Raw genomic sequence first — 23,986 nt, 5'->3', positions numbered from 1 at the left:
CTACTTGAAATTACTTCTCCTTCTCCCTTGCCTCCCTGATTACCTAAGTGGCACTGTGCCAAACTGTCACTATTTGTGACAGTATTTGATGGTGTTAGCTTATAAAAAAGGAAACTTCCTTCATCTTCCTTCAGGAGAAATGTTACAATAATTCACCAGTCCTTAGAGGTTCTATATAACTATGGGAAGTATGATAATGAGTGCTAATTATACTGATTTATTGGATGACCAAATGACCCTCCCTTTAAAGTAGGTATCTTCTTAGGAGAATGCCATTGCTCAAGAAATTTTTGACATTTTGTGTTGGCTGGTATATCAGTCAACTCTTGCTGCAATAATGCTTCAGGATAACAGCAACAAAATCTCAGAGACGTACAGTAATAAGCATCTAACTAATACGTATGTGCATCTCCTGGGAGTCAGCTATTTAGGCCAGGCCTGGCTGGCCAGCCTTGCTCCAGGCATCCTTCATCCTCTTTCTGAGAGAGCAAATTAGCAGATTTTTCTCTGGCAAGAGCAGAAGCAGATGAGAACAAGTGGAGATATGTAAGGCTCCTTGAAGCCTGTGCTAGGAACTGGTACAGCCTATTAGCCAAAGCAAGTCATGTGTCCACACCCACAGCCAAGGGCCACAGGGAATACTCTACACCTTCAGTAAGAGGAAATGTAGTCACATGGCAAAGGGTATGAATACAGACTTGGTGAAGACTTGGGGCCAAGGAGGCACCTGCTATGGCTTCGCCTGTGGCAAGTCATTTTGAATATATGCAAAGATGGTAACTATCTTTTAGGATAGCTTTGAACTGTCTTAATAAAATAGCTAGGTCTATGAATAAAATTAGAGAATCAGGTTTATCTTTGGGTAGAAAGGTAGCTATTTAAGCATATGACATAATATAATGAAACTTATCTCTAGAAGAACTGGCTCAGGAATAAGGCATTCAGTGGCAAAATATTTGAAATAAATGTACAGCTTTCCAAAGTGATCACCTAATTGAAGGGATAACACCCTTTTGGTTCTAAAATAATTTTTGAAAAATAAAGCTCATGGCTTATGGTCATAGGTTACCACTTTGTTTCAAAGTGGGGGTGATAGAAGGCCATCTCTGATATTTCCTTTAGCTAACCCTGGGAAAATACGCTTTATGTGCAGATTCTCATTGCCAAGTCCCCTCTGGCTCCCTTCACCTCCTTTGTCTACACCATCAAGAAGGAAGGCTTGGTTCTTCAAGGTAAGATCCTGGATTAAGCTATTTTTTTAACTGGTTATGCCCAGTGCTGCTCCCATTGCTGGCTGATTGCTGCACCTGATCGAAGCTACTTCAGGGCAGGATCAAAGGCCAGGACGAATTGGCCGATGGTATTTATCCTGATGAGATAAAAGAGATTGGCAATTCCAGCAAGAATTTGACAGAAGGTGGCAGGGGTGAGGAAGAACTAAGGAATTTTCTAACAGAATGAGGCAACCAAAGAAATGAGGGCCAGACCAAGCAAAGAAGTGTCCCCACCGCAGTGCTCTTTGCAGACCCTAGTATGTCTCTGACACCAGTGTGGGAGACCCAGCCCTTCCTCAGAGCCCTCTTGCTTAGCAAGCTGAAGATCCACCTGGGCTGGCAGCCTGTGGGGCACCTTGTCATGGCTCCGTGAGCACTGCTTCCTCAGTTCCCTTCAGGTTACTCCACCTGGGGACCAGGCCTTGCTGACCTCCACCTTGATGTGGGCCAGGGCTTTGGAAGGATTATGGTAGGGTACCCCAAGACCACGCGTAAAGGTTGCTGATTTACAATGGTGGTTTATTCCCAGATGCTGGATCCTCTGGTTAGGAAAGGCATCTGATTGCAGGTCTATCCAGAAAACAACAAACATGAGGGGGTAAATTCAAACACACTGTTGAACTTAGCCCAAAAGTCATATGTCCCAAACTGCCCTGTAGATTAAGAAGGATCCCCACAGAAGTGTTCGGGATACACAATTTGTTCCCCACTCTCAGGCAGGAAGCCCCACCCACAGAAATGCATAGGTAAGCATTTGACCTGAACCGCAGAAGAGCATATTGTCTCTGCTGTCCATGGGAGAACATCTGCCCTTTAGGATTTTGTAAGTTGAGTTTCTTTCCCAGGTTTGTAAAACAGGCCAAGTCCTTACACTATCCCCATGGAGACACATTTCATTGCAAAGATCTAGCAGGAATTTTGTGAGTTCATGCTTCTGACCAAAGAACAGGCTGCAGCTTTCTCTTTCCTGCCCCTTCTAAAACGTCCACCTCTCAATGAACCCAGAAAGGAGCGTGTTTGTTTGGTGCAGCTGAGCTCCACAGCAGGGACCCGGGCCCAGGGAAATGTGGGGTAAGAACTACTGACCTTTGGCTCTTAGCCTTTGACTTACGCTATCCAAGTTCCTTGGTAAATATTTTTTTTACAATTGCAAATATTGTTTTCTGACAAAGAAGCAGAGATTTTAAGACCAGATTAAGCAAAGCAAACAGCATGGCCCTTTGTTACATACTCTCTAAGGGTGTATAACTAATAAGCAATCAGAAAGCAGACTTTTATTTACCCAGTGCACAGTGTGGCTTTTGGCTCTTCATTTTTAGAGACATTCTTAAAAGATTAGAAATCTAGTAAATAGCAAATTGAGATAAAGATTTCAAGAAATTCTCTGGAAGACTCCCAACGTAAGTTCAGGGGGAAAAGAGCAAGTTTTACCCAGATGGCTTCTATTGAGAGCCTTGACATCTTGGTCACCTGGTATTTTGGTAAATAGCATTTCTAAGCCTGGTCTAATTTCGATAACTTTTAGGATAATATTTGTGGGAACAAGATTCAGAGTTGCCTCTCTGATACTCATTGCTAAGCTCATGATTTTGACAGGAAAGAGGAAGTTGTTTAGAGAAAGTAGAAACTGGAAATATAATGAATTGGTTGAAGTTTAAAAAATTTAAAGGAAGACTATTTTAAAAATTGGAAAGCAGGGGAGAAAGTGGATTACTTAAGGAGGATGATCTGGAGCTGTATATCCAGGAAGGAGAAAAATTCAAGAAAATTCAAGAAGCAAGAACCCCAACCAGTAAATAAAAATGTCAGGGAGATGGCAGTGCCCCACCCGGCAGCCTTCAAAGCTGTTTTCTCCATCCCACTCCCCCAGACTCTCCCCCCTTCCCTGAGGGCAGCAGACCCCTTCAGGCCCTATCAGCAGCACCCCTGAACGCAAACCTCTGAGCACTCCCTCCCCTCTGGCTCTGTGCTCCCAAGACTTTGGGAAAACAAAAAGGAACTGTGATCCTCTGAAAAATGGGGATCCCTCCTTTATTGGAGAGACCCCTTGGATTTCCATTCCAGCTCTGGTGTGATCTTAAAAAATCTCTGGCACCCTAGTTTTGTCAGCTTGAAAATGACCATGTTGACCTTGGTTTGGTGCTTCGCAAACTGCCTGGCATGCAGCCCATCAATGGGTCATGAAATGGAATTAATGAGTTGTAACCAGCATTTTAAAAAAATGAAATAGAGGAGAATAGGAAATACCAGATTATGTCATATGTATTCTCTTTTTCATGAAATATTTGTGGTGGGTGAGTGTGTGTGTGCACACACGCATTATGAGCATGCAGGTTGCAGTGCAAAATGTTTCTATGACTTGGGTTAAAGTCGTTAGCCTGGTGATCTCTAAAGGCCTTCCCCCTTCAGCTTTATCTGATTCTCCCAGGAGATAATGTACTAATCATTCACTTGGAACATAAAGGCTTATTATTTTTCCCACTCTTACTAGGTGACTGAGCTAAAATAAAAAAACACCTGCACAATTCCCCAGGTTTAAAGCAAAGAAACCTTTGATCCCTGGGTGATAACCTTGGAAAGGTACCAGCAATCAAGGCCCAGAAGCTTTCCTTGTGTGAGGGGTTGCCCTGTCATGATAGCTCCAAGCTGGCATGGAGGTTGGTACCTAGAGCCAGGGATGGGATGGGGAATGGTGCGCAGGTATGCAGTCCATGTCCGAGGAGCGTAAAGACAGAAAGGGGAAGGGCTGGAAGGGTGAGGGCAGCTCTGATGGTACCAACTAAAAGAGAAACTACTGCCCAGCCTCTTATGGCTAAATGCTCAGCCTTTGCAATGGAGCCAGCCTAGAGAGGTGGGAACGACCAATCCATACAGGCTAGCCTTTTTGAAGGGGAGTAGGCTTTTAGTGAATGTGGGAATGATCCCTCAGCGCCTTTCATCCCCTTAAGCAAGCCCCATGCCTACCAGCCTGCCAACCAGGAGGTTTTGTAATACCTGAGCAGCTCCTGAGTGCATAAGCAGAGGGAGGGAATAAAAGGTGAGGCCAGAATTCCATTTAGCAGCTCCACAGGCCATTCCCCTCACCGGTTCTCAAGGATTAGGACACTGAGAACAGACGGCATCCGGGGGCCTTATACGCTTCCCACCCTTTGTTCCCTGGGTTGGGAGGGACAATGAAATGGCAGGCTGGAGAGACTGAGGGGCTTGGTTAGAGATTTCTCAGGCTGCTTTTTGAAACACTTGAAGGAGCCGGTCCATGCTATTGTTGTAGTAAAATAGAAAGCGGAACTATTCTCCTTTCGCAAAAAAATAAGAAAAGAAAAGAAAAGAAAAAGTAAGAAAAAAGAAAACCCACCCTCCCAACATCTTCAGGAGGCCGCCTGGCTCAGGCCATTACCATGGTAATATGATGCTGTTTGCATCTTCTTTGTCTGTCCTGCACTTGTCAGAGATCCTGGCCTCTCCTGGTTGGGCTCAAGACCGTGGAAACACTTGGCCTAAAGGCCAGGGAGCTCACAGCCACCCGCTTCCTGATGGGTTGGACTCAGAGGGGCCAGTTCAACCCTTTTGTGCAACTGAAGTGGGAAAGGTGGAGGGGATGAGGAGGTGGGTCCCATTAATCCATGTTTCCTTTTGTTGGAAAAGCTTAGAGGGTTGGCTAGCTCAGGGCAGGGACCTAACGCAGAGGGAAAAGCAGGATTTGGCTTTGGGAATCTGCTTTAATGCAGTGGGCCCACAGAATCTCGTGGTTGCAGAAGGGAAGGGGGCATTTACAGTGAACTCCAACTTGAGCACATCTGCTCTGGTCATGTTCTTTGTTTCCCCAAATGTTGTGCCCCCTGGAACACAGCTGGGAGCCCTGGGCCTCTGTGTCAAGGTCAGAAATAAAGATTCTGTAATTGAGAGCGGCTGATGTTGCTCATGCTGCAGGAGGCCTGGGGCAAACCCAGGGCCTGGCTCTGCCAGAGCCATCCTGCTGTCATGGGGCTTGTGTCAATAAGGGCCTGCTGACCAGGTCAGGAAGCAGCTCCTAAAGGAGGCGCTGGCCAGGGAGACTCAGGGGGCACCTCCTTGTTCACTCTTCTCTGCCCTACACTCCCCTTTCCTCAGGAATCTAGGGAGCATCTGAAAAACAAAAGCCAGGCTGTTTTGAACAGGACAAAAGATAATAACTTAGTTTCTTAGGATAGAATTGTGTTCTTTATATATTTTTTAAAGACCAAGATCAGGTGTGACAGGTTGAATTTGGATTCCTAGTTTAGACTTGAATGAGCACATAAACCTCAGGATGGGGCTGGGGGACCTCAGGGAGCACAGGCACCCAGGCATAGGTCCAGAGAAGGTTCTGGAAATGAAGCCAGTTTCCTGTTTTCCAACTACCTAGTTGAGGGACTCAGAAGGAACCAGAAAACAAAGAAGCAGTGATTTTCCTTAGAGAGATGTGCCTCATCTTTCTTATAAAATCAAGAATGCTTGTTTGCCTGCCTTTGGAAGCTTACTGGGACCGGCGTTAATATCCTCTGTTTGTTGCCTTGTCACAAAGCTGGGTTAGATTCTTCCACCCCGTTTTCATAGTCACTGAGCCTACTACATGGTTTACTGAAAAATTCTTTTCCCCTAAATACCACCATCTAAGTTGATCAGATTTCAGTTTGAATCAGTAACCCATCTAAATGTGTCCTGCCTGGTGGACTCAGTGACCCAGAAGATTCTCCATCTGTTTCCACCCAGGTATGGAGGTGTCTGCTTGCAAATGCCAACCACACACCTTGCACAGCCTGGCATTCTTGAGGGAACCTGGGCAGAGAGCCCTGGGATTCAGTGGAGTGGAGATAGTGAACTCCTTTCCCAGAGGTGGCAGAGAAGAGGGAAGAGCAGGCCTGTCACGTTGTCCTTCAGCTGCCTGGTGCTGCTTCAGCCTCAGAAAGCTTGTCCAGGCCAAGGCGAACTGTCGTTTGCAGCTTCTGCCTGCCTGTCAGTGACGAGTTCCCCGGGGGAAATGAGGAAGGACTCCAGTCCTCCCACTTCTCTTTTCTCTTAACATTCCCTCCCTCCGTGACATCCTGCACACTGGCCCTCTGCTTTGTTCACTTCTTTTACTCTGGCTGTTAGCCTCAAAATATGTGGCTATTTTTATACCTTTTTACAATGTGGAAAAAATATTTTAAATACAGAACAGTACAGAAAATAATAAAACCCATGACTTTAACACCCAGAATTAACAGATGTCAAAATTTTGTCATATTTGTTTCAGATGTTTTTTAATTACAGAAATAGAATTTGACAAAGTTCAAAACTCCTTTGTACCTATTCCTAGTCCCTTCCCTCCTGACTCCACACTCCTCCACAGAAGTAAAAGCTCTCCAAGATTTGCTGTATGTCCTTCCCCTCACTGTTAAAAAGATTGTTACATATATGTGAATCCAAATAATATAATGGTTTGTTTTGAGTGCATTCCAAATTTGCATAAATGGTCTACTGTACACAGCACTCTACAACTTGCTTTTGTCACTTGACATTAATTATGTTTTTGCAGGTTATCCACGTTGATACACATAGGTCATTTTCTTTCACTTTCATTGAGGTATCTGTGTCCATTGTATGAATATAGAATATGTTATCCATTCCCCTCTTGATGGAAAGTTCACTTATTTGTTAATGTAATGAATTCTGTTGCACATGTTTCTTGGTGTGCAGGTGTGAGTTTCTCTAGGTATATATCAAAAAGTGGAGTGACTGATCAGAGGATGTGCACATTTTCATCTTTACTATATATTCCCTAGTTGCCCTCCAGTTAACACTTCCTCTGGAAGTAGTAGACCAACTTCAGTGCATCTGTGTATAATTACAAGTTTGTTTTCATGTTTCCATGGGTGTCTTCTTATATATTCTTTACAGATGCCTCTTTTATCTCTGTCTTTGGAATGTAAGCTTCCGTAACATCTTGAGAAATCTTCTCTACTGCATGTGCTTTATGCATATACTTAGATGATTAGCTGACAAAAATTACTTTATCCCTCCTAAGTTAACTATATACACTCCCAAAATGAGAACTGGCTTCAGCCATCACCCTTGTTTTCAGGTAGGGAACTGAGTTCAAGAAAGGCGACATGATATTCACTACTTCAAAAACTGGGTTTACAGCCCTTTTCAAGTACCCAACCAGGGCTTCTAAGATGTCATAAAATCAGATATGGATTGGAGCCCCCTCATCTTTCATCATGACAGCACCCATGACAGCTTCTCTCTTAGGCGTCGTGAGCTTCTGCTGGCATACTCCAGGCCCATCCCGAATCTTAAATCTTGAAATCCTAAGCTAAGATGGATCAGTCACACTGATATAGCAATCCCTCAAGAAAGTTCCTGAGTATAGTTCCGTTATAAGTTCGGCTGGGTGGAATCACAACCTAAATTAACAGTGGCATGCAAGGCAGAGGCCTACTGCTTTCCCTCATAATATTGCAGAGGAATGCAGTCCACAGTTGGTTTAGGACGTTGCCCTTATTGTAATGGTCTACAGTGGCTCAGCATCGTGTCCTCCAACCAGGTAGCAGGCCTTGTGTGAGGTAGACAATGATGGTAGTAGGAAAGGACACCCCCCTAACTTTAAGGATATTGGCCAGAAATTACACACATTAATTCTGCTTATATCATGTTGGCCAGTCTTAAAAATATGTAAAACGTAGTTGTTTATCTGGATGGCCATGTGCCTGGCTAAATTTTGGGAATCCTCTTAACCATGAGAGACAAGGGGAGATGAATATTTGGTGACATATCCCTTTCAAAAGAACCCAGTTGCAGAAATTAGACCCCAGGGTGCAGTAGTGCAGACCCTAGGACTGCACTCTAAATCAGTCTTAAAAGCATAAATATTGTATGTCAAAAATTCTATCAGGGCCCTTTTTGTTAGAGTCTAGAACAGAGAAGTAGTATCAGTCAGTAATGCCACTAAGGATCACCACCCAAAAATCTTGGTCCCAGAACAGAAGATCTCTCAAGCAGAAACCTTAGTACATGTTTTGCTATAATGTGCTATGCAAACGAAAAAACAAAAATGATACTTGAACAAGAGTTACTAGTGCTTATAGCACAAGGCATAGGTCTAAAGTCATAGACTAAGTATATATTTTTTTCCCAAAATGTTTTTTCCTGTTTCCACATTTTTTTAAAAACATGGAACAAAATGTCACTTGGAATAAGGTTATAGAGAAAAACTTATTCCAAGTCCTAGACTATTCTTAGACTAGATCTACACTCTTCTTTTAGAACCTAGAAGCCACTTGGCTCTTTGCAGAGTTAACAATTTGCATTTGTGAAAATGCCCAGGTAATAATACCAAAAGATGTTAAATCAATTCAGATTGTTGATTTTCTTTGAAAATCTCTTCCAAGAAGACTTACTGTTCTACTGGAATATGACTTCAACTCCATTCCAGTGAGATCAATTCAGCACGTATTTGTTGAGCATCTATCGTTTATAAACCATGGTGCTCTGGAGATATAAGGCTGAAAACAAATGGTCCCTTTTCAAAGTCTAGCTACCTCAAAAACAAAATAAGTTTAATGAAAGGCAAATAGTGCAATAAGGAAGGATAAAGGAGATAGACTCATTCCAACTAGGATGACTGACTGAGGAAGGTTCCTGAGAATATGTGGGACTGGAACTGGACGTCAGCTCCTGAATACTGATGAAAATGGCATTCCATTGTCTTTTGACAGAGGTCAGTTTCTTTTGCCATTTGGGGATAGATTTGGGGACACTGGGGAATACTGATTAGGCCATGTGACTACTGTTGAATCATGCTGACTAATGTGTTCTAAATGGATTGATTCAACAATAAAGGGAACACTGAGAGTCAAGAGTTCAGATACTGAATTTCACCAAGTGGTTAAGTGTAATCACTTAGCCCCAGTACTTCATTTTTATGTCAATTAAAATGTGCTCATGATGAGAACCTAACAAGTCACCTTGACTAGAAAGTGCTTTACAAACCTCAAGGATAACAGAAATGCTTAACAATAGTTCCCAAGACAGGCTTATGCAACCTTGGGTTATTCAGAGCACATACAGAATCATCCATCACATGGTGTTCCCTAGCCATGTGTAACTCCCACTTCCTCACACTTGCTATGAGAACTGACAGTGCACTGCGCTCACAAAAACTGACAAATAGAGGAGCTTTTGAAAAGTCTTCCTATCTGCCTACTGGGGCGTCTGTGTTTTTCTACAACAAATGTTGCCACAGAACTAAGAGCTTGTGTTGCATGCACAACTCTTTCTGTCTTTGACAACTCCCCAGCCAGACTGCTTGAGAACCTGGCCTTCCGTGTCCAGATGTTTGCTGAATTCTGAAGGCCCCCCAAAGGGCCCAAGTTCTTTTGTTGCTCTCCAAATCACTTCCCACAGAGACTGACCGATGTCCTAAAGGAGCCCTTGAATAGGGAGGATAAATGGAGGCAGATGAAGACATGACCCCCTGAGGCTCACCCACGTCCACGCTAACAAAGGGTCTGAGGCACAACCTTGTAAGGAGCATTTCGGTCAGCAGCGTCCCTTCAAGAGGCCAAGTCCTCCCCCACAGGGCTGCTTTCAATGGCTATCATCATAGTGGAAGTACTAGGCATTTGTTAAGGACTGGGGTATCCTAGGTGTAGCACAAAACATCTAAATCATGGTCCCCTGTCTTTGTGAGGGCTTCCTGGCTGCAGATGGCAGCTGGATTTCTCAGGGGAAACCTAGGGGAAGTGGAGGAAGGCAACAAGGGGCTCCCATGTCTCTGGATGACCTCTTCCTACCCAGCCCAGAAAGACTCCCCTTTTGTCTGTAGCTGTTGGCAGTCAAGCCAGGACTGCGAGACCTTCACCACACCTGTGCGGTGCTTCTGGGTGTCTCTGGTTTCGGAGGCCATTGGCGCCCTGGATAATAGGCAGGTATATATATATATATAAGAGGACTATTGCTGGAAGGAAGGTGTTATTTGGACTGCTAGTGAGAAGTTAGTGCATTTCATGACAAGAGCTGGTTTTTTTCAAACTTTCTTTTTCTCTCTTTCTCTCTCTCTCTTTTTTTTCCTTTAGGCCAACAGAGGCCATAGGGACACTGTGACCTTTGTCTAGAGCTGATGGGGGCATGATTTGTGAAATGAAGCAGGAACATGCTGTTTGGAAGAAGGAAATGGAAGTGAACATAATGGGGATTAATTAGTTGATCGCTGTTGAGATGGTAACAGGTTTGCCCCCATACCCCTGAGCCAGCCATCTCAGGGAAGGTGAAGGTGAAGAAGCCTTTGTTTGGGCCTCTAGATGCGTGGGGGTGAAGGCTTTGCTGCCCTGGGATGTCAACAGCCATAATAATAATAATTTGCACCCACATAGCACCTTTCAACCAGGCACCTCAAAGTAGTTTAACCACTTTAATTAATTAAAGCCCACAGTCCCCCTGGGGAGAGGAGGAGGAGGACTAACAGGATTTGTAATTACAGGAGGGAACATTTCCAAATAAAGTATTGTCCACCAAATAAAAAGAGTAGGTGCAAAGGAATTGGGGTCTCCAAAGACTAACTGCTTCAGAAAAGAAATCACGGAAAGGTGGGGGAGGTTGGGCACCAGCATGGGGGTCTGCTCTTGTGTCAGAGGGAGGCCGATGGGCTCGGAATTCACGGACAGATTTGGATCCAGCTGGGAAGCAGAACATGTATAGTGTTAGTGGCATTAAGAAGGTCATTAGTGGCATAACTGTTGTGGTGTAAATTCAGGTTTCACCAGTATATTGTGTATAGCCCTGGAGAACAAAGAGTGAGATGCATGCAATATTTAATAAGGGATGAAATGATTTCCTTAGATTGAAAGCCCAAAGCTGGGCCAGTCAATTAGTGAATAAATCAATTGATGACCCATGGGATAATTTAGTCATTTCCAGCAGAACAGCAAGCCTACCCGCTCCTACCATCATGAGGTCTCCAGCCAAATCTGGAGCTTCAAGGCTGGGGGCTTCAGAGCCCCTTCAAAGCCAAGCATCAAATCTTCCAGCCTTTGGCATTGGGACCCCTCATACCCAAGTTGTTAGTGACCCCCAAATTGTCCTCTGTAGAACCACTTTGTGGTTCCCCCTTCGGAGGTTTTTTAATGCCTTGGGGCCTAGAATCAACTCTTCTCCCATCACGTATCTCTATCAGTGCCCAAGAGATGCTGTGCACGAAGTAGGTACAAAACAGTAAATGACTAAGTCCTTTAAACAGCTCAGTGTTTGATGAGCACATACTGGGTACAGAGGCAAAACTCAAAAAACAGAATGTGTGCCCAGTCCTCAAGAACTATATTACAAGGAATGGAAAAAACTCATACACTACTAGTGTATAAAACAGTGACCTGATAGATGTGCATCCAAGCTGCATGCTGCAGGGGCCAGAGGAGGAACATTTCATTCATCTGCAGTGACTCAGGGAAGGTATTCCTGGGAGCAAACAATGCGCTGGACATTGGGAGGTGAAGAGGATTCTGGTTGACCTGGAAGGGGAGGGAGATGCAGACTTTCCAAACAGGTCCTTTGTCTCTCTCTGCTTGAGGTGCATTTTGAGAACTTGTGATCATCAATATAGACCACTTGTTCAGAAAAATAAGCTGAGTTTTTGCAGCTGATTAAATGTATGTTTCCTATGAACTCTTATTACATGAATTGGCTGATTTCAAACCTCAAGGGACTATTTGAGAAGTTGAGAAAGATGCTTTGTTTTCTGTAACTATTAATTCAGTCTCTCTCCACTTCCACTATCCATCACAAAAGAAAAGCTAAACAATTCACACACATTAAAACAAGGCACTGAGAAACGTCTGAGAAAGGGGCCAGGAAAATGTCCTAATTCCAAATGTCAAAGATGAAACAGCTTCCTCCTGATCCTATTTTTTTGAACCCAGGAATCACTAAGACTGTGCCCTCCACCCAGTGACTGACAGACCAGTCCCTGTCCCACTGAGGCCCGCCACGGCTTTCCCCCACAGACCAGCCTGCCAGGACAAAGCCTGAGCACTGTCTTTGCATCGTGCCAGTATCTGTCAGGGGCTGCTGCATGTCTGACACACGCTGTCCATGCGTAAGCTTATCCCATCCTCCTGATGCTCCCCCAAGGCAGGACTGCGTATCCACCGTTCTTCACAGATGAGGAGCAAGGCTAGGAAAGGTGTCTCTTCCTATGAAGTGAGAGAATGTGGGTCGGAACCCAGGCACCCCTGCCTCTTCCTTTCTCACCCCTACTGCATGTAGTATTTCTGTTCACATCTGATACAACCTCTCCTTGTCATCCTTAATTTGCTTAAGCCCTCAGAGTAACACTGTACACAGAATAGGAACTTGGTGAGCATTTCTCAAATAAAGGAATCACCAGGAGGGATACAAATGGTTTGATCTTTTGCAGAAAGCCTGGCCAGTGGTGCTGAGAATATAGTGGAAGCTCTGTCACTACCTTCTTCTCTTTTCACCATTTTTAAAGATTAGGAGACATGTTCAAGAAAGTTGCCCCTGGAAATGTACACAAGAAATATGTAGGTGGTGTTCATGGGCTAAAATCTGCCAAAGTCGTACCACCCATGAGGTACTACTGACGTATCTTATGTTGTTAGTTACTTTATTGAACTTGGGTGCTCCGCACTGATTTTTTTTCTAGGTGTGTGTGTACATACACACACACATATATATATATATAGCAAAGTCCAGCTCTGTGTCCCTGGTTGTGCTAGCTGCCTAGCCACTCAGTTGAGGCACAGCAGTCCTGGTGAAGATTCAGAAGGGGTCCTTATCAGCCTACAGAGTGAACTTTCTGGATTAACCCAAAAGTGCTGAACTCCATGCACAGTGTCTTTTTTTTTTTTTGTCTTTTATAAGAGCTTTATTGAGATACAATTTATGCACCATAAAATTCACCTTTTTTTTTTTGAGAGGGCATCTCTCATATTTATTGATCAAATGGTTGTTAACAACAATAAAATTCTGTATAGGGGACTCAATGCACAATCATTGATCAACCCCAAGCCTAATTCTCAACAGTCTCCAATCTTCTGAAGCATAACAAACAAGTTCTTACATGGTGAACAAATTCTTACATAGTGAATAAGTTCTTACATGGTGAACAGTGCAAGGGCAGTCATCACAGAAACTTTCGGTTTTGATCACGCATCATGAACTATAAACAATCAGGTCAAATATGAATATTCGTTTGATTTTTATACTTGATTTATATGTGAATCCCACATTTCTCCCTTATTATTATTATTATTATTATTATTATTATTTTAAATAAAATGCTGAAGTGGTAGGTAGATGCAAGATAAAGGTAGAAAACATAGTTTAGCATGCACAGTGTCTTTTATGTTGTATGTTGTGAGCAACATTACTGCTCAGAGACAGGATTGTAAAAGTTAATCTAGGAAAACCTGTGTTGCCAAGTGAGAATTCTGGAGATAGGGAATGAGAAGCCAGTAATGGGGGAGAGGGGAATAAATGCAAGAGAAAGTGAAAAATATCAAATTAGGACTTAAAAATTATGATCCTAGAACCACATGAGAGTGTCATTTTTTTCCCTGAGCTTTGGTTTTAATATCATCACCATGATTTTTGTCCTGAGGCTGGGAGAGGAGTTTCTTTATGCCACTACAGAATTCAACAGAGGCCTCTTTGCTCAAGTGGAAGGATGGAGCCCCTCACACTTCTCAGATGAAAATCCTAAGTGTGAGAGAAAGCACATTGCCCACTTCTCTGAGTTCCATTGAAGACAGGGTGCAGATGGAGCCCAGGTTCTCCAGAACTCTAAGCCTGTCTGGGAGGAGAGAAGACCAGTAAATAGCAGGCACAAGTCAGGACAGGCTTGGTTTTGCTGCCTAAATAAACGACTCCCAAAAATGGCAGTGACTTAAAACAAAGTTGATGCCTATCTGAGGGATTCTCCCAAGACATTCTCCTCCATGCGGTGACTCAGTATTTCATTTCATATCAACATGCACGTGCACAGTGGCTATAGTAGGGGAAGAGAGAAAGAGGTTCTGTGGGGGCCATAATGCTTCCCCAGAAATGACACACATCACTTCTGCTCACATGGCTAAGCAGTCATACGTCCACTCCTGACTCTGAGGAGGTGGGAAGTGCAAACCTCCCCTTTCTTTGAAAGAGGAGAACTGGATAATAGTGAACACTTATAAAGACTGCTATACCCAGTGAGCTGGCAATGGTCTCCTTCTTTTACATTTATTCCTTGTATATACCTTTCCTCTGGATCACCAGGCACCTATCGAAGATTTATGGGGTATTGTTGAGGAAAGAAGGCCAGGCAGTGTTGCAGCCCATTTTGAGCTACAGGTGACCTTTTTTGAAAAAGGATAGCCAGGGAAAACCAGTCAACTCATAGGTACCTTTCCCTTGGAGCTATCAGACATTCATAACTCTGGAAAGACAAATGGGTTAAAGGGAGCCATGGACTGATTTCAGTAATACATCTAAGATGGAACAACTCACTTTGAGTTGCCCAGGACCATCATTCTTTGTGTTGAGGCTTTTGGAGATGTGCCCTGTGTCCTCCGTTCCTCCCCTTATTACCAGATGCGGTTCAGATTCCCTCTAAGCCCTGTGACTTTTCCGGAAAGCAGCTCTCCCAGCAGCAGAGAGGGAGAGGAAAAAAACTTTCCCTTATTATTCTTCCAATAATGAATTCCTGCTCTGAGTGGGCTGCTTCCATGTGTTTTCAGTCAAGTGCTGATGGCAGCCTTGCTGGGGGACATTTCCAAGAGGCTGTGGACGTAATAGATGAGGTCTTGTACTAATGAGAGCCGCTCTCAGTGTCCTTTCCCATTTAGCCCTTCTGAGCCCTGAAATCCAAGCTGAGAAATGATTTACGAGATCTCACTGGTGAGATCTCATGGCTGCACACCTCTGTGCTCCTTTTAACGAGTGAAAAGTCATGGTTTTTAAAGCTTCCTTCTGAGAGATCTGTAGACCTGGATCTTACGAATTTAAAAAGGTCTTAACTTTCTCAAACCAACCCAGTTCCTTGTAGACAACAAGACATCTTCTGTTCAGGACTCAAACATGGTCTTGGCTACCTGGCCATCATAAGAACAAAGGGAGAATGTAGGGCACACCACTTCCTACCTGAAACCTAATCTCATAGGCAGGATGCTTCCAAGTAACCAATGGTGGTGACAGGCCATGTTTGCCAAGGGAGCCAGCCTGCTCATTCTGCCCAAAGCAGATGGCCTCAGATGTTCAGTCAGTTTCAATTTAACTACACAGAACTTGTACAGACTGTTAGAGTTGGGCTCTTTTCATTGAGAACAGTCTTGGTTACCCCAGGTAAAAGGGAATAGGTACTGTTAAGGATACAGGTATCCTGGAATTGGACAGACTTTAGGAGGAGAGGTTCCTGAGGGACTCATTACCTTAGAGTCTCTGCTTGTTTCTGTGTTTCTGCCCAAGATACCCTGTCCCCCAGCAGACATGCCCTACAGGCTGTAGTTCTGCTTACTCAAAACTTCAGCTTGCATGGGGCTCATCCTGGGCTCCTGAGCCCCTCTCTCTATACCTCAGCCTTTCAAGTTCACTGCCCACGGACTTTTTTTCCTTGGTATTTCCTAGTTAAAATCTTAAGAGACTATCTCAATGGCTCAGGCTCATCTTACTGTTTTGCCCCAGAGAACCTCCTTGGTCACTAGCATGCCAGTCAGCTGTGGGCTGAGGGAGGAGCAGAAAGTATGGCTGCCTGAGCAGCAGCAGAGGCCGGGAAGGCAGCTTACATAAGAGGGTCTGTGAGAGGCAGTGATGGACTCTGTGTGTGCTTAACAGGCTTCCTGAGAGGATGCTCATCCCCTCCTGCTGCTTCCTCCCCCATCCCCTCACTGTAGGCTTGATCTCCGAAGTCAGCCTATCCCCCATTACAGCTGATCCCCCAGCTCTGGTCCAGTATCCTGCTTTTTGCCTGTTGAAATGCCCTATCACAGAGGTATAGGACTGGCAAGTGGGAAGGAACAGTTTATAAAAATTATTTGAGAATATAGAGAGGATTGGGGAAGGTGTGGTGTGGAAGGAGGAATGGAAATATAACCTTTCTTAAGTAAAGAAAATCCTGTTCCCACCATGGGACCCAAGCACCTTTCCTCATTCCCCCAGTCATAGAAGCAATTTGCGTTTCCCCAAAGCCAGGCATGATCAGAAGCAAGAGAAGCCCAGACGGAGCAGAGCAAGAAAATATTCTAGCCCCACTGATCCCCAAGACCTTCTGAGCCCTGCAAGGATCCTTAGTCCCCACCCAACCCTTCCCTTTCCCCTGCCACCACCCCTGGGCCTCAGGGAGCTGGTCCCAGATTCTTGAATAACAGAGCCCCAAGCAATTTACTTTCCAACTAAGATTTAGGACACCAGTGAAGGACTCTGTTTAGATAAGGTCCAAGGTTCCCAAAGCTCTCACAGTTTTCACAAATCTTTGTGGTATTGGGGGCGACTGCTCATGTGTGGTGTGCCCTGTTTCAGTTGAGTCAGAGAAACTCTGCACTGTCTGAATTCACACATAAATGAGAGGAGACAAGGGGAAAAATTGAATTACAATACTGGGCCTTACCTTTTATTCATTAGAGATCATTGCCTTTACACCTCATCAGATGGTTGAAAGGCCAGTCCAAATCATCTACATTCAAATTTCAGTATCTCCGTATTCTCTTCAGTCGACATGAAGCTAGAAGTAAATTAGAAGCAAATCTAAGCAACTGTACTACCCTGCCCTTTCCTGAGGTCTGATACATAAGCACTGATTAAATCATTGGTCAAACCTTGTCCTGTAACTGACACTTTTATCTACTGATGAAAACTGAAGTTTCCCTGGGAGCCTATGATGGCAGAGAAGGTAATTCTGATGGTGATTCTAAACCTGCTGCTATGGGGCTCTAATTCCTCTGGATCACTTCCAGATCTCTGCTCGTTCCATTTAGAATCTGTGGTTGGAGTCTATTGGTACTGGCTGTCCCCTGGGATCTGAGAACTCATCTGGGGTTTGTCCAGCCTCTCCCTCCAACACCATCATCCCAACTCCACAGTCATTACCACGTTAACAGCTTGAAAGTTGATGCAAAGATGGAGCAGAAGCCAGTCTGGCTTTCTCCCAGTTCCTGTAGGCCCTTCTGGGGTTAATCAGCAACCACCTATCTTTGTGCTAATAACATAAGCCTCTCTAACTAGAACACCTGGAGGAAACCCATAGGAAGGCTTAAAATGAAGCCAATTTTTCAGTAATTATTCTGCCCATCAGTCTGTTAAGCTGGACTCAGACTCCCCAGACAAAAAGAGCTTGCTAAACCCAGCCAACCAGTTGATGGCCCTGTAGCTCTCAATGTTCCTTAAGCCACCTTGGGTGGCTAATACTTTCTATGTCCACATCCCAACTCCCAAGTCTCCTCGTGCTGTGAACTTCAGGCAGCATCTCCCTATTTCAGGTACACAGTGTTGCGTGAAATTTCCAGAGTGCAACTCACTGGTGGAGTTTGTTAGTGGCATCTTCCCAGCCCTTTCCCCCACCCCCAGCCCATCCTGATATTGGTGTTCACAAAACTCGATAAGTAAGTCTTAACTGGGATTGCTGACAACTTCTATTCACTAACCTGAATGGCTATGAGGTGACTGCCTGTCTGTGTAGGGAAAGGGGATGGGGATGGCGAGGTGGAAAGTGTTGGCAGTGGACATATAGTAAACAGTTCCCTACTGTATTAATCTGCTAAGGCTTCTATAACAGAATAACCCAGAAGAGCTTAAAGAACAGAAATTTATCTCCACACAGTTCTGGAGGCCAAAAGTCCAAGATCAAGGTGCCAGCAGGCTTGGTTCCTCCTGAGAGCCCTCTCCTAGGTTTGTAGACAGCTTCCTCTGCTGTGTCCTCACATGGCCTTTCCTTCGGGTGGGCTCCTAGTGTCTCTTCCTCTTCTTATAAGGACACCAGTCTTATTTGATTAGGGTCCCCCTTTTATGACCTAATTTAATCCTAATTACCTCCTTTTGAAGACCCTGTCTCCAAATACAGTCATATTGGAGGTTAGAGCTTCAACATAGGAATCTGGGGAGATACGATTCAGTCCATAACCCCTGAAATACCTTTTGTCTTCCTCAGCAGATGATATCCCATCCTCTGATGCTGCCCTTCTAATAGTGAGAGGGAGAAAAGTAGATATTGGTCAAGAGATGGCAGGTGTGTCACTGTGCAGTCAGGATGACAAGAGGGCTAAGCCAGGTATGGAGGGTGCCTGAGACAGGCAGAGTGAAAAGATGGATGAATGGATACATACATAAAGAGATGGCTGGATGGGGAGACAGGTGGATGAATATATGACAGGCAGTGTGTTGACAGCACCGGGGCAGACATGACACTGTACTTCTTTGGGGCTGTAGCTTTTTACAGCCAACAGAAATGCTCATGTTAGATAAGAGTTGCAAAGAGAGGCCAGGCGCAATAATAGGGAGCAGACTGTGGCCATTTGGAAAGAGGATGCCCTGCCTAAAGGGGCAGCATGGAGTCAGCTCTAGCCAATTATTGCTTTGTGGGATGCCAGCCTAATGTTGCCAGAACTTCGGATTTTTCAAGGGAAGCCAGAAATATGTATTTTCAGATGAAATCTTTCTTTAAGCAAATCTTGAAATTATGACAACTAATTCAAAAACTAAAATACTTTGTGGGCCAAATCAACACATTTATAGTCTGAATGAACCCTATAGGCTGCCAGGGTTCCATTCTTGGAATACTAGAAAGACATCTGTGATGTCATCACATGAGGATGTGGGTGTTTAAGATCTCATGAATACACTGTCTGGGTTCACACTCCAGCCTACCACTTACTAGTTTTGTAATCCTGGGCAAGTTACCCACGTAACTCAGAGTTGTTGTTAAGCATGAAATTAGTAATACACGGAGATACCTAGAACACACCTTCTACCTAGTAAGAAAGCAATAAGCAGTTTTATGAGACAGTACATTAAACCTCTTGGTTTCCTCATCCATAAAGTGGGGATAACATTCGTTTTACCTGTTTCCCAAAGGAAAAGAAGAATATGTATGAAAGGGCTTACAAACATGTGCACAATGCTAAGAAATACATGATGAATTACTTTTTTTTTTACCATACCTATAATGAGGCTCAGTCTTGCCCAATGCAAGATCCCTAGAGGAGGAGGAGGAGGATAGCATTAACGAGAACTGGCCCTTTTTTCTTCCAAGAGTAATTTGGCCATTTTGCTGTTCTTAGAATAGTGGTGAGTTCTCCCTTCCTTCCTTCCTTCCTTCCTTCCTTCCTTCCTTCCTTCCTTCCTTTGAAATTTTTAAACATTCATGAAAGTAGAGAAAATAGTATAATGAACACCCAAGCACCCTTATCTAGACTTAATAGTTGTTAACATCTGCCTTATTCACTTTATCTTCATGAGTGGTCCTGATGGAGATGTCGGGAGGGAACACAGCAGAGATGCAGTAAGGAAACAGGGGTGGACTAAGGCATCCCGGTACCAACTGGGAGAACCGAGAGCTTTACTCCTTCAGCGACTCTATTTTTTCTAAGAAAGCAAGACCCCATCAGATGTAGATGGTTCTCTTTAGGGTAGGACCCCAAAGAAGGGATTTTTGTATAGAATAGTGTTTTATAGATGACACAGTGTTACCATCTTAAAGTGGGATAAATTGGGACACAGAAATTCTTTTATTATTTATAAGGTTTTCATTTATTGTTATTTTTAAGGTTTGAATTTTTGGCAAAGAGAGTGTACTCCAGAATTACTTGTGTAATTGAAAATTAAACATTTCTAAAGAGACTTCACATGTAGAATATCTCTGTCATAGAAAATTCAGGAGTTGGAAACCGTGGTGGATCTGTGAGAAGCCCATTAAAATCAACAGTGCTAAAAAGAAATGTTAGTTGCTAAAAAATGAAAGTTTTTAGAGACAGAAACACTCAGATTCGGTGAAAGTATATGCCAATTATAAAGGGCTTTTTCTGTTAAAGCATTTGAAAGAGTCTCTAAGACATATTACCCCATTTCTCAGCATTAGCTATTACTGCATTTAATGGGGCGGCTTCCCCCTGGTAAGGATGTCTTACAATGTGGAAGCAACTAAGGTTTGCTTTAAAATTCTATTATTCAGACGCTTCATTAATTTAAGCTGACATTCCTCCTCAACAGGGGCAAACCATCAAAGCCTTATTGTATTGAGAACCTTGAATTCAGCAACAAAGAGCATGGGGTTTGGAGGGAGAGGAAAGGAGAGGCTCCCAAGGCCCAAAGAAAGGAGAGGAGGGGAGGGGAGGCAGGGGGCAGGAAGGAGGGTGAGAGGGACAGACTGGAGTACGGAGCAGGAGAGGGGAGGGCTCACAAAGGCAGAGGTGAACTGGAGTCGGGGGACGGCAGACCCGAGGGAAGAGGGGCTCGGAGGGGTGAGCCTCTGCTCATCAACCTAGCAGAAGCAAAACCAGCCTGCAGCTTTGCCCTCACAGTTTTCTCCCAGAAAAGAGAAGTGGGGGGATGGGGAAAGAGGAAGGAAAAATATTTCCCTTTCTTCCTTTACTCAGGTGCGTCTTGAATCTTCTGCCCCCGATGCCTGCCTGGCAACACAGTACCTGGCAGGAAGTCCCACCCCCCAGCCCCCACCTGCAGGCCTGGGGCCCTGGAAACCTAGCCTGTCCTCAGTCAGGTCTACATGTATGACCCGGAGCTCCGGTCCAGGCCCCGCACTGGGCTCTCTCCTTTCTGGTGTGATTTACTGCAGGATATAGGAGGTGGGATGCACTATGGGAATGTACTAGGTCCTTTGTTGAGGCATAAGTCAAGGAAGGATTTTTTTTGAAATGTGAGGAAATTATCTACAAACTTTTATTGAGCATCTACAATTTATACCTGGGAATAAAATAAGATTTGTAAGGTGAACTTTAAAGCCTAAGGGAAAATTGGGTTTTTCAATGTATAACTTTAATAAATAAAATGCTAATGTCAAAAAACGAAGTAGTCCCAGGTGGTCTTTTCTTTGCACTGACACAGTCCTCAAGGACACTGGAAACTCACACATGCACTGAGGAGCAGCTCCTGGTATCCAGCAACTCATCTGAGACCAAGTCAGGGGAGACTGCAGGACTTCAGTCCCCAGTCCACCACCTTCCAGCTCTGAGCCCTCCGAGAACCCCTGTGACCTCCCTGAGTCACAATATCCCACCTGTGTAAAATGGGAATCGAAATGATCTGCCCAGTTTTCATCCCAAGGGGCCTGTGAGGCTGACCGTGTGGATGAATGGATGGTTTGCAAACCTTCACCAAAGGTCTGGACCTGAGTTACTGCAGCGACCCATTCTCCAGTTTTCTGACATCAGTCAGACCGTGCTAGTTCTCTGCTCAAAACTCAGAAGTAAGATTTTGCCTTTTCCCTCAGAATGGAGGCAAAGTCCCTACGCTGTCTTACAAAGCCTGACTCGCCCAGCAGCACCTGCTGTCCCATCTCATTACTCCCCCTTGCTCACCTGCTGTGGCTGTTCCTTCTGTCACCAGGCACCCTTCCTGTCAGGGCCTTTGCCCTTCTGAACTCTGCTGGAATGCCTTTCCTCAGACAGTCTCATAGCTGCTGCCCTCACCTCCTTCCCCAGATATTGGTATGGCTGCCTCACCTCTTAAGTTTTTGCCATAGTGTCACCTTCTCCATGAGACCCACTCTGATTAAATTGTAACCCACCATCTTGCTCTACTTTTTACTTCACCAAAGCATACATCACCATGCAAAATAATAACTCACTGACTTCACCATTCATTGTATGGGTTCCCTGCTGCAATATAAGGCCTGGAGAGCAGGCATCTTTAATCTGGTCACTGAGTTTCCTAGGTCCTCGAGCAGTGTCAGGCACATCAAGGATACTCAGTAATAGATAGGTTGTATCTTTCTTAGATGTCCAGGAAATAAAACTGATCAAGGAAGGTCTGCTCCAGTTGAAGGAAATATGAGCTCAAAATTTCTCCCACCATCCCTGCAGGATCTCTGTGGAGTAACTCGTGCTCCAATTAGCAAGTTTGAAAACTGCTGACGTTTGTTCTCATATGTTATGCTAATTTTGAAGCTATAAAGGTGCTTCATAATGTCAGGTCCAAGGGCCTGACACAACAGTGTACACACAGCAGGTGCCCAGTTGGTAAATGTTATAAGGTGGTAGGGTTGGGAGAGGAGGCGGTGGGGAAAAAGATCCCAGGACTAGATTCTTGAGATTCAGGTCTCAGCTCAGTCTTGAGCTGAGACCTGGTCTTGAGATCACTACTCAGCAAAGCCTTACCTGTCTACCCTCTCTTTATGCCACACAGCATGACTATGATTTTAGGCTGGAAAAAATGTAGATAGGTACTGGTTGAGCAGCTGCTACTACTGGGCAATGTCTGTGCCCAGTTCACCACCTAAGTGACCTCATGAAACTGTCAGCCCTTTCACCATTGTCCCTCCAGTACCTCGTACCAGGCCTGGCACATATCAGGTGCTCAGTAAATGCTCACTTATTTCCCTAACAACTCTCTGAGGCAGGTACCGTTAACCCCAACTTACAAGTGAAGGACCAAGGGTCAGCTTTAGGTATCTTACTTAAAAGTCACACAACTAGTGAGTGACAGAGCAAGGACTTCAGTTTTACTCAGACAAGCTCCAGTTACTCTGGTTCTGAGAGAGAATTCGGCTTACATCACCCCTCAAGCAGATCTGCCTCCTTTCCCCACAAGATGAGGGCGGGTTGGTCCTTTTCTTCCTATCTGTCTATTATCCAGCTGGGTGCACTTCCTCCCTTGGTTCTGTTAGCTCACCTGGAATGGTCTCCTGCCACCTTTTGATTAATGGCCTGCCTTTCCCACCATCCCTCGCTGGGTAACCCCACAGCTAGCAGTGGTTCATCTTGAATCATAAATTGAGTTCTGAAAGACATTGCAACTCTGTGCTCAGAATCTACCTAGAATTCAAGTTCTTTGTGAGGGTCATTTGCCTACAAGGAGAATAATGGATTCATCAAATCTCTCTCTTTAAGAAAAATCTGGATGGTGGCTGCTGGTTTTCCCCCACCCCCCTCCAAAAATCAGCCCTCATTAGTCCATTTAATGTAGCTGAGCCTCCCCCCTCCACCCCAAAGACCCCACACTCAGTTTCCACTCTGGCCACACTAAGGAAAAGCTCCAGTCATGCTCTTCACCTAAACAGAAATCATTTATAAGTAGTACATTCACTGTGCTTTCCATATACCCACTCTTAGCTGGGATTTCCTTTTCAGCCATTGCTGAAGTGCAGCATGCCAGCTATTATACTGTACAGGGCCTAAGCAACTTAGTATAGATCCGCACCTATTGTAGGGAAGCTGAGAGGCAGCCTCTGAATCTCTAGTTCCCATCTCTAGCCTTGGGAGAAAGCATCTTCACAAATTTCATGTTTTATGCCAGATTAAATGGTTCTCTTGGAAACTTCTGAGTTTATTTCAGAGTTGCCTTTAGAGGCTATGATAGGCGTCAAACAGGTTTTCATTTTTTTTCTAGGTGCTTTTAACTTCATTTAGAACCAACAGTGGCCTTTAGAATCTGCTTCTTCCTCTCAGAGACTCTTTTTGGAGGTTTCCTGTTCAAAGACTCAAGATTGGAGAAGCTCAGGGTTGAATTTGGTGTCGGAAATACCAATTCCACCTGTATTGCTCTATTAGTAAAAGGCT

General features: G+C 44.4%; 1 protein-coding gene across 4 annotated transcripts in view; it reads left to right on the top strand.

The window, feature by feature from the left end:
- Nucleotides 1–21,176, top strand: part of RAD51B (RAD51 paralog B) — a 589,871-nt gene extending 568,695 nt beyond the window's left edge. For 2 of the 4 annotated variants that reach the window (XR_008992458.1, XM_057488368.1), the window contains 2 exons: nucleotides 1,154–1,232; nucleotides 20,849–21,176. Coding sequence is in view for 2 of the 4 variants with exons in the window: in XM_057488368.1 (XP_057344351.1) it covers nucleotides 1,154–1,232; nucleotides 20,849–20,859 (90 nt within the window). In the remaining 2 variants the exon portion in view is untranslated. Of the gene's footprint in view, nucleotides 1–1,153; nucleotides 1,233–10,351; nucleotides 11,940–20,848 lie in introns of those variants that run through there. The other 2 variants (XR_008992457.1, XM_057488367.1) reach the window with 1 other exon arrangement.
- The last annotated feature ends 2,810 nt before the right edge of the window (nucleotides 21,177–23,986 follow it).

Source organism: Manis pentadactyla, chromosome 11 (assembly GCF_030020395.1).
Source record: "Manis pentadactyla isolate mManPen7 chromosome 11, mManPen7.hap1, whole genome shotgun sequence".
Lineage (NCBI taxonomy): Eukaryota > Metazoa > Chordata > Mammalia > Pholidota > Manidae > Manis > Manis pentadactyla.
This window is presented reverse-complemented; position numbering and strand designations above follow the sequence as displayed.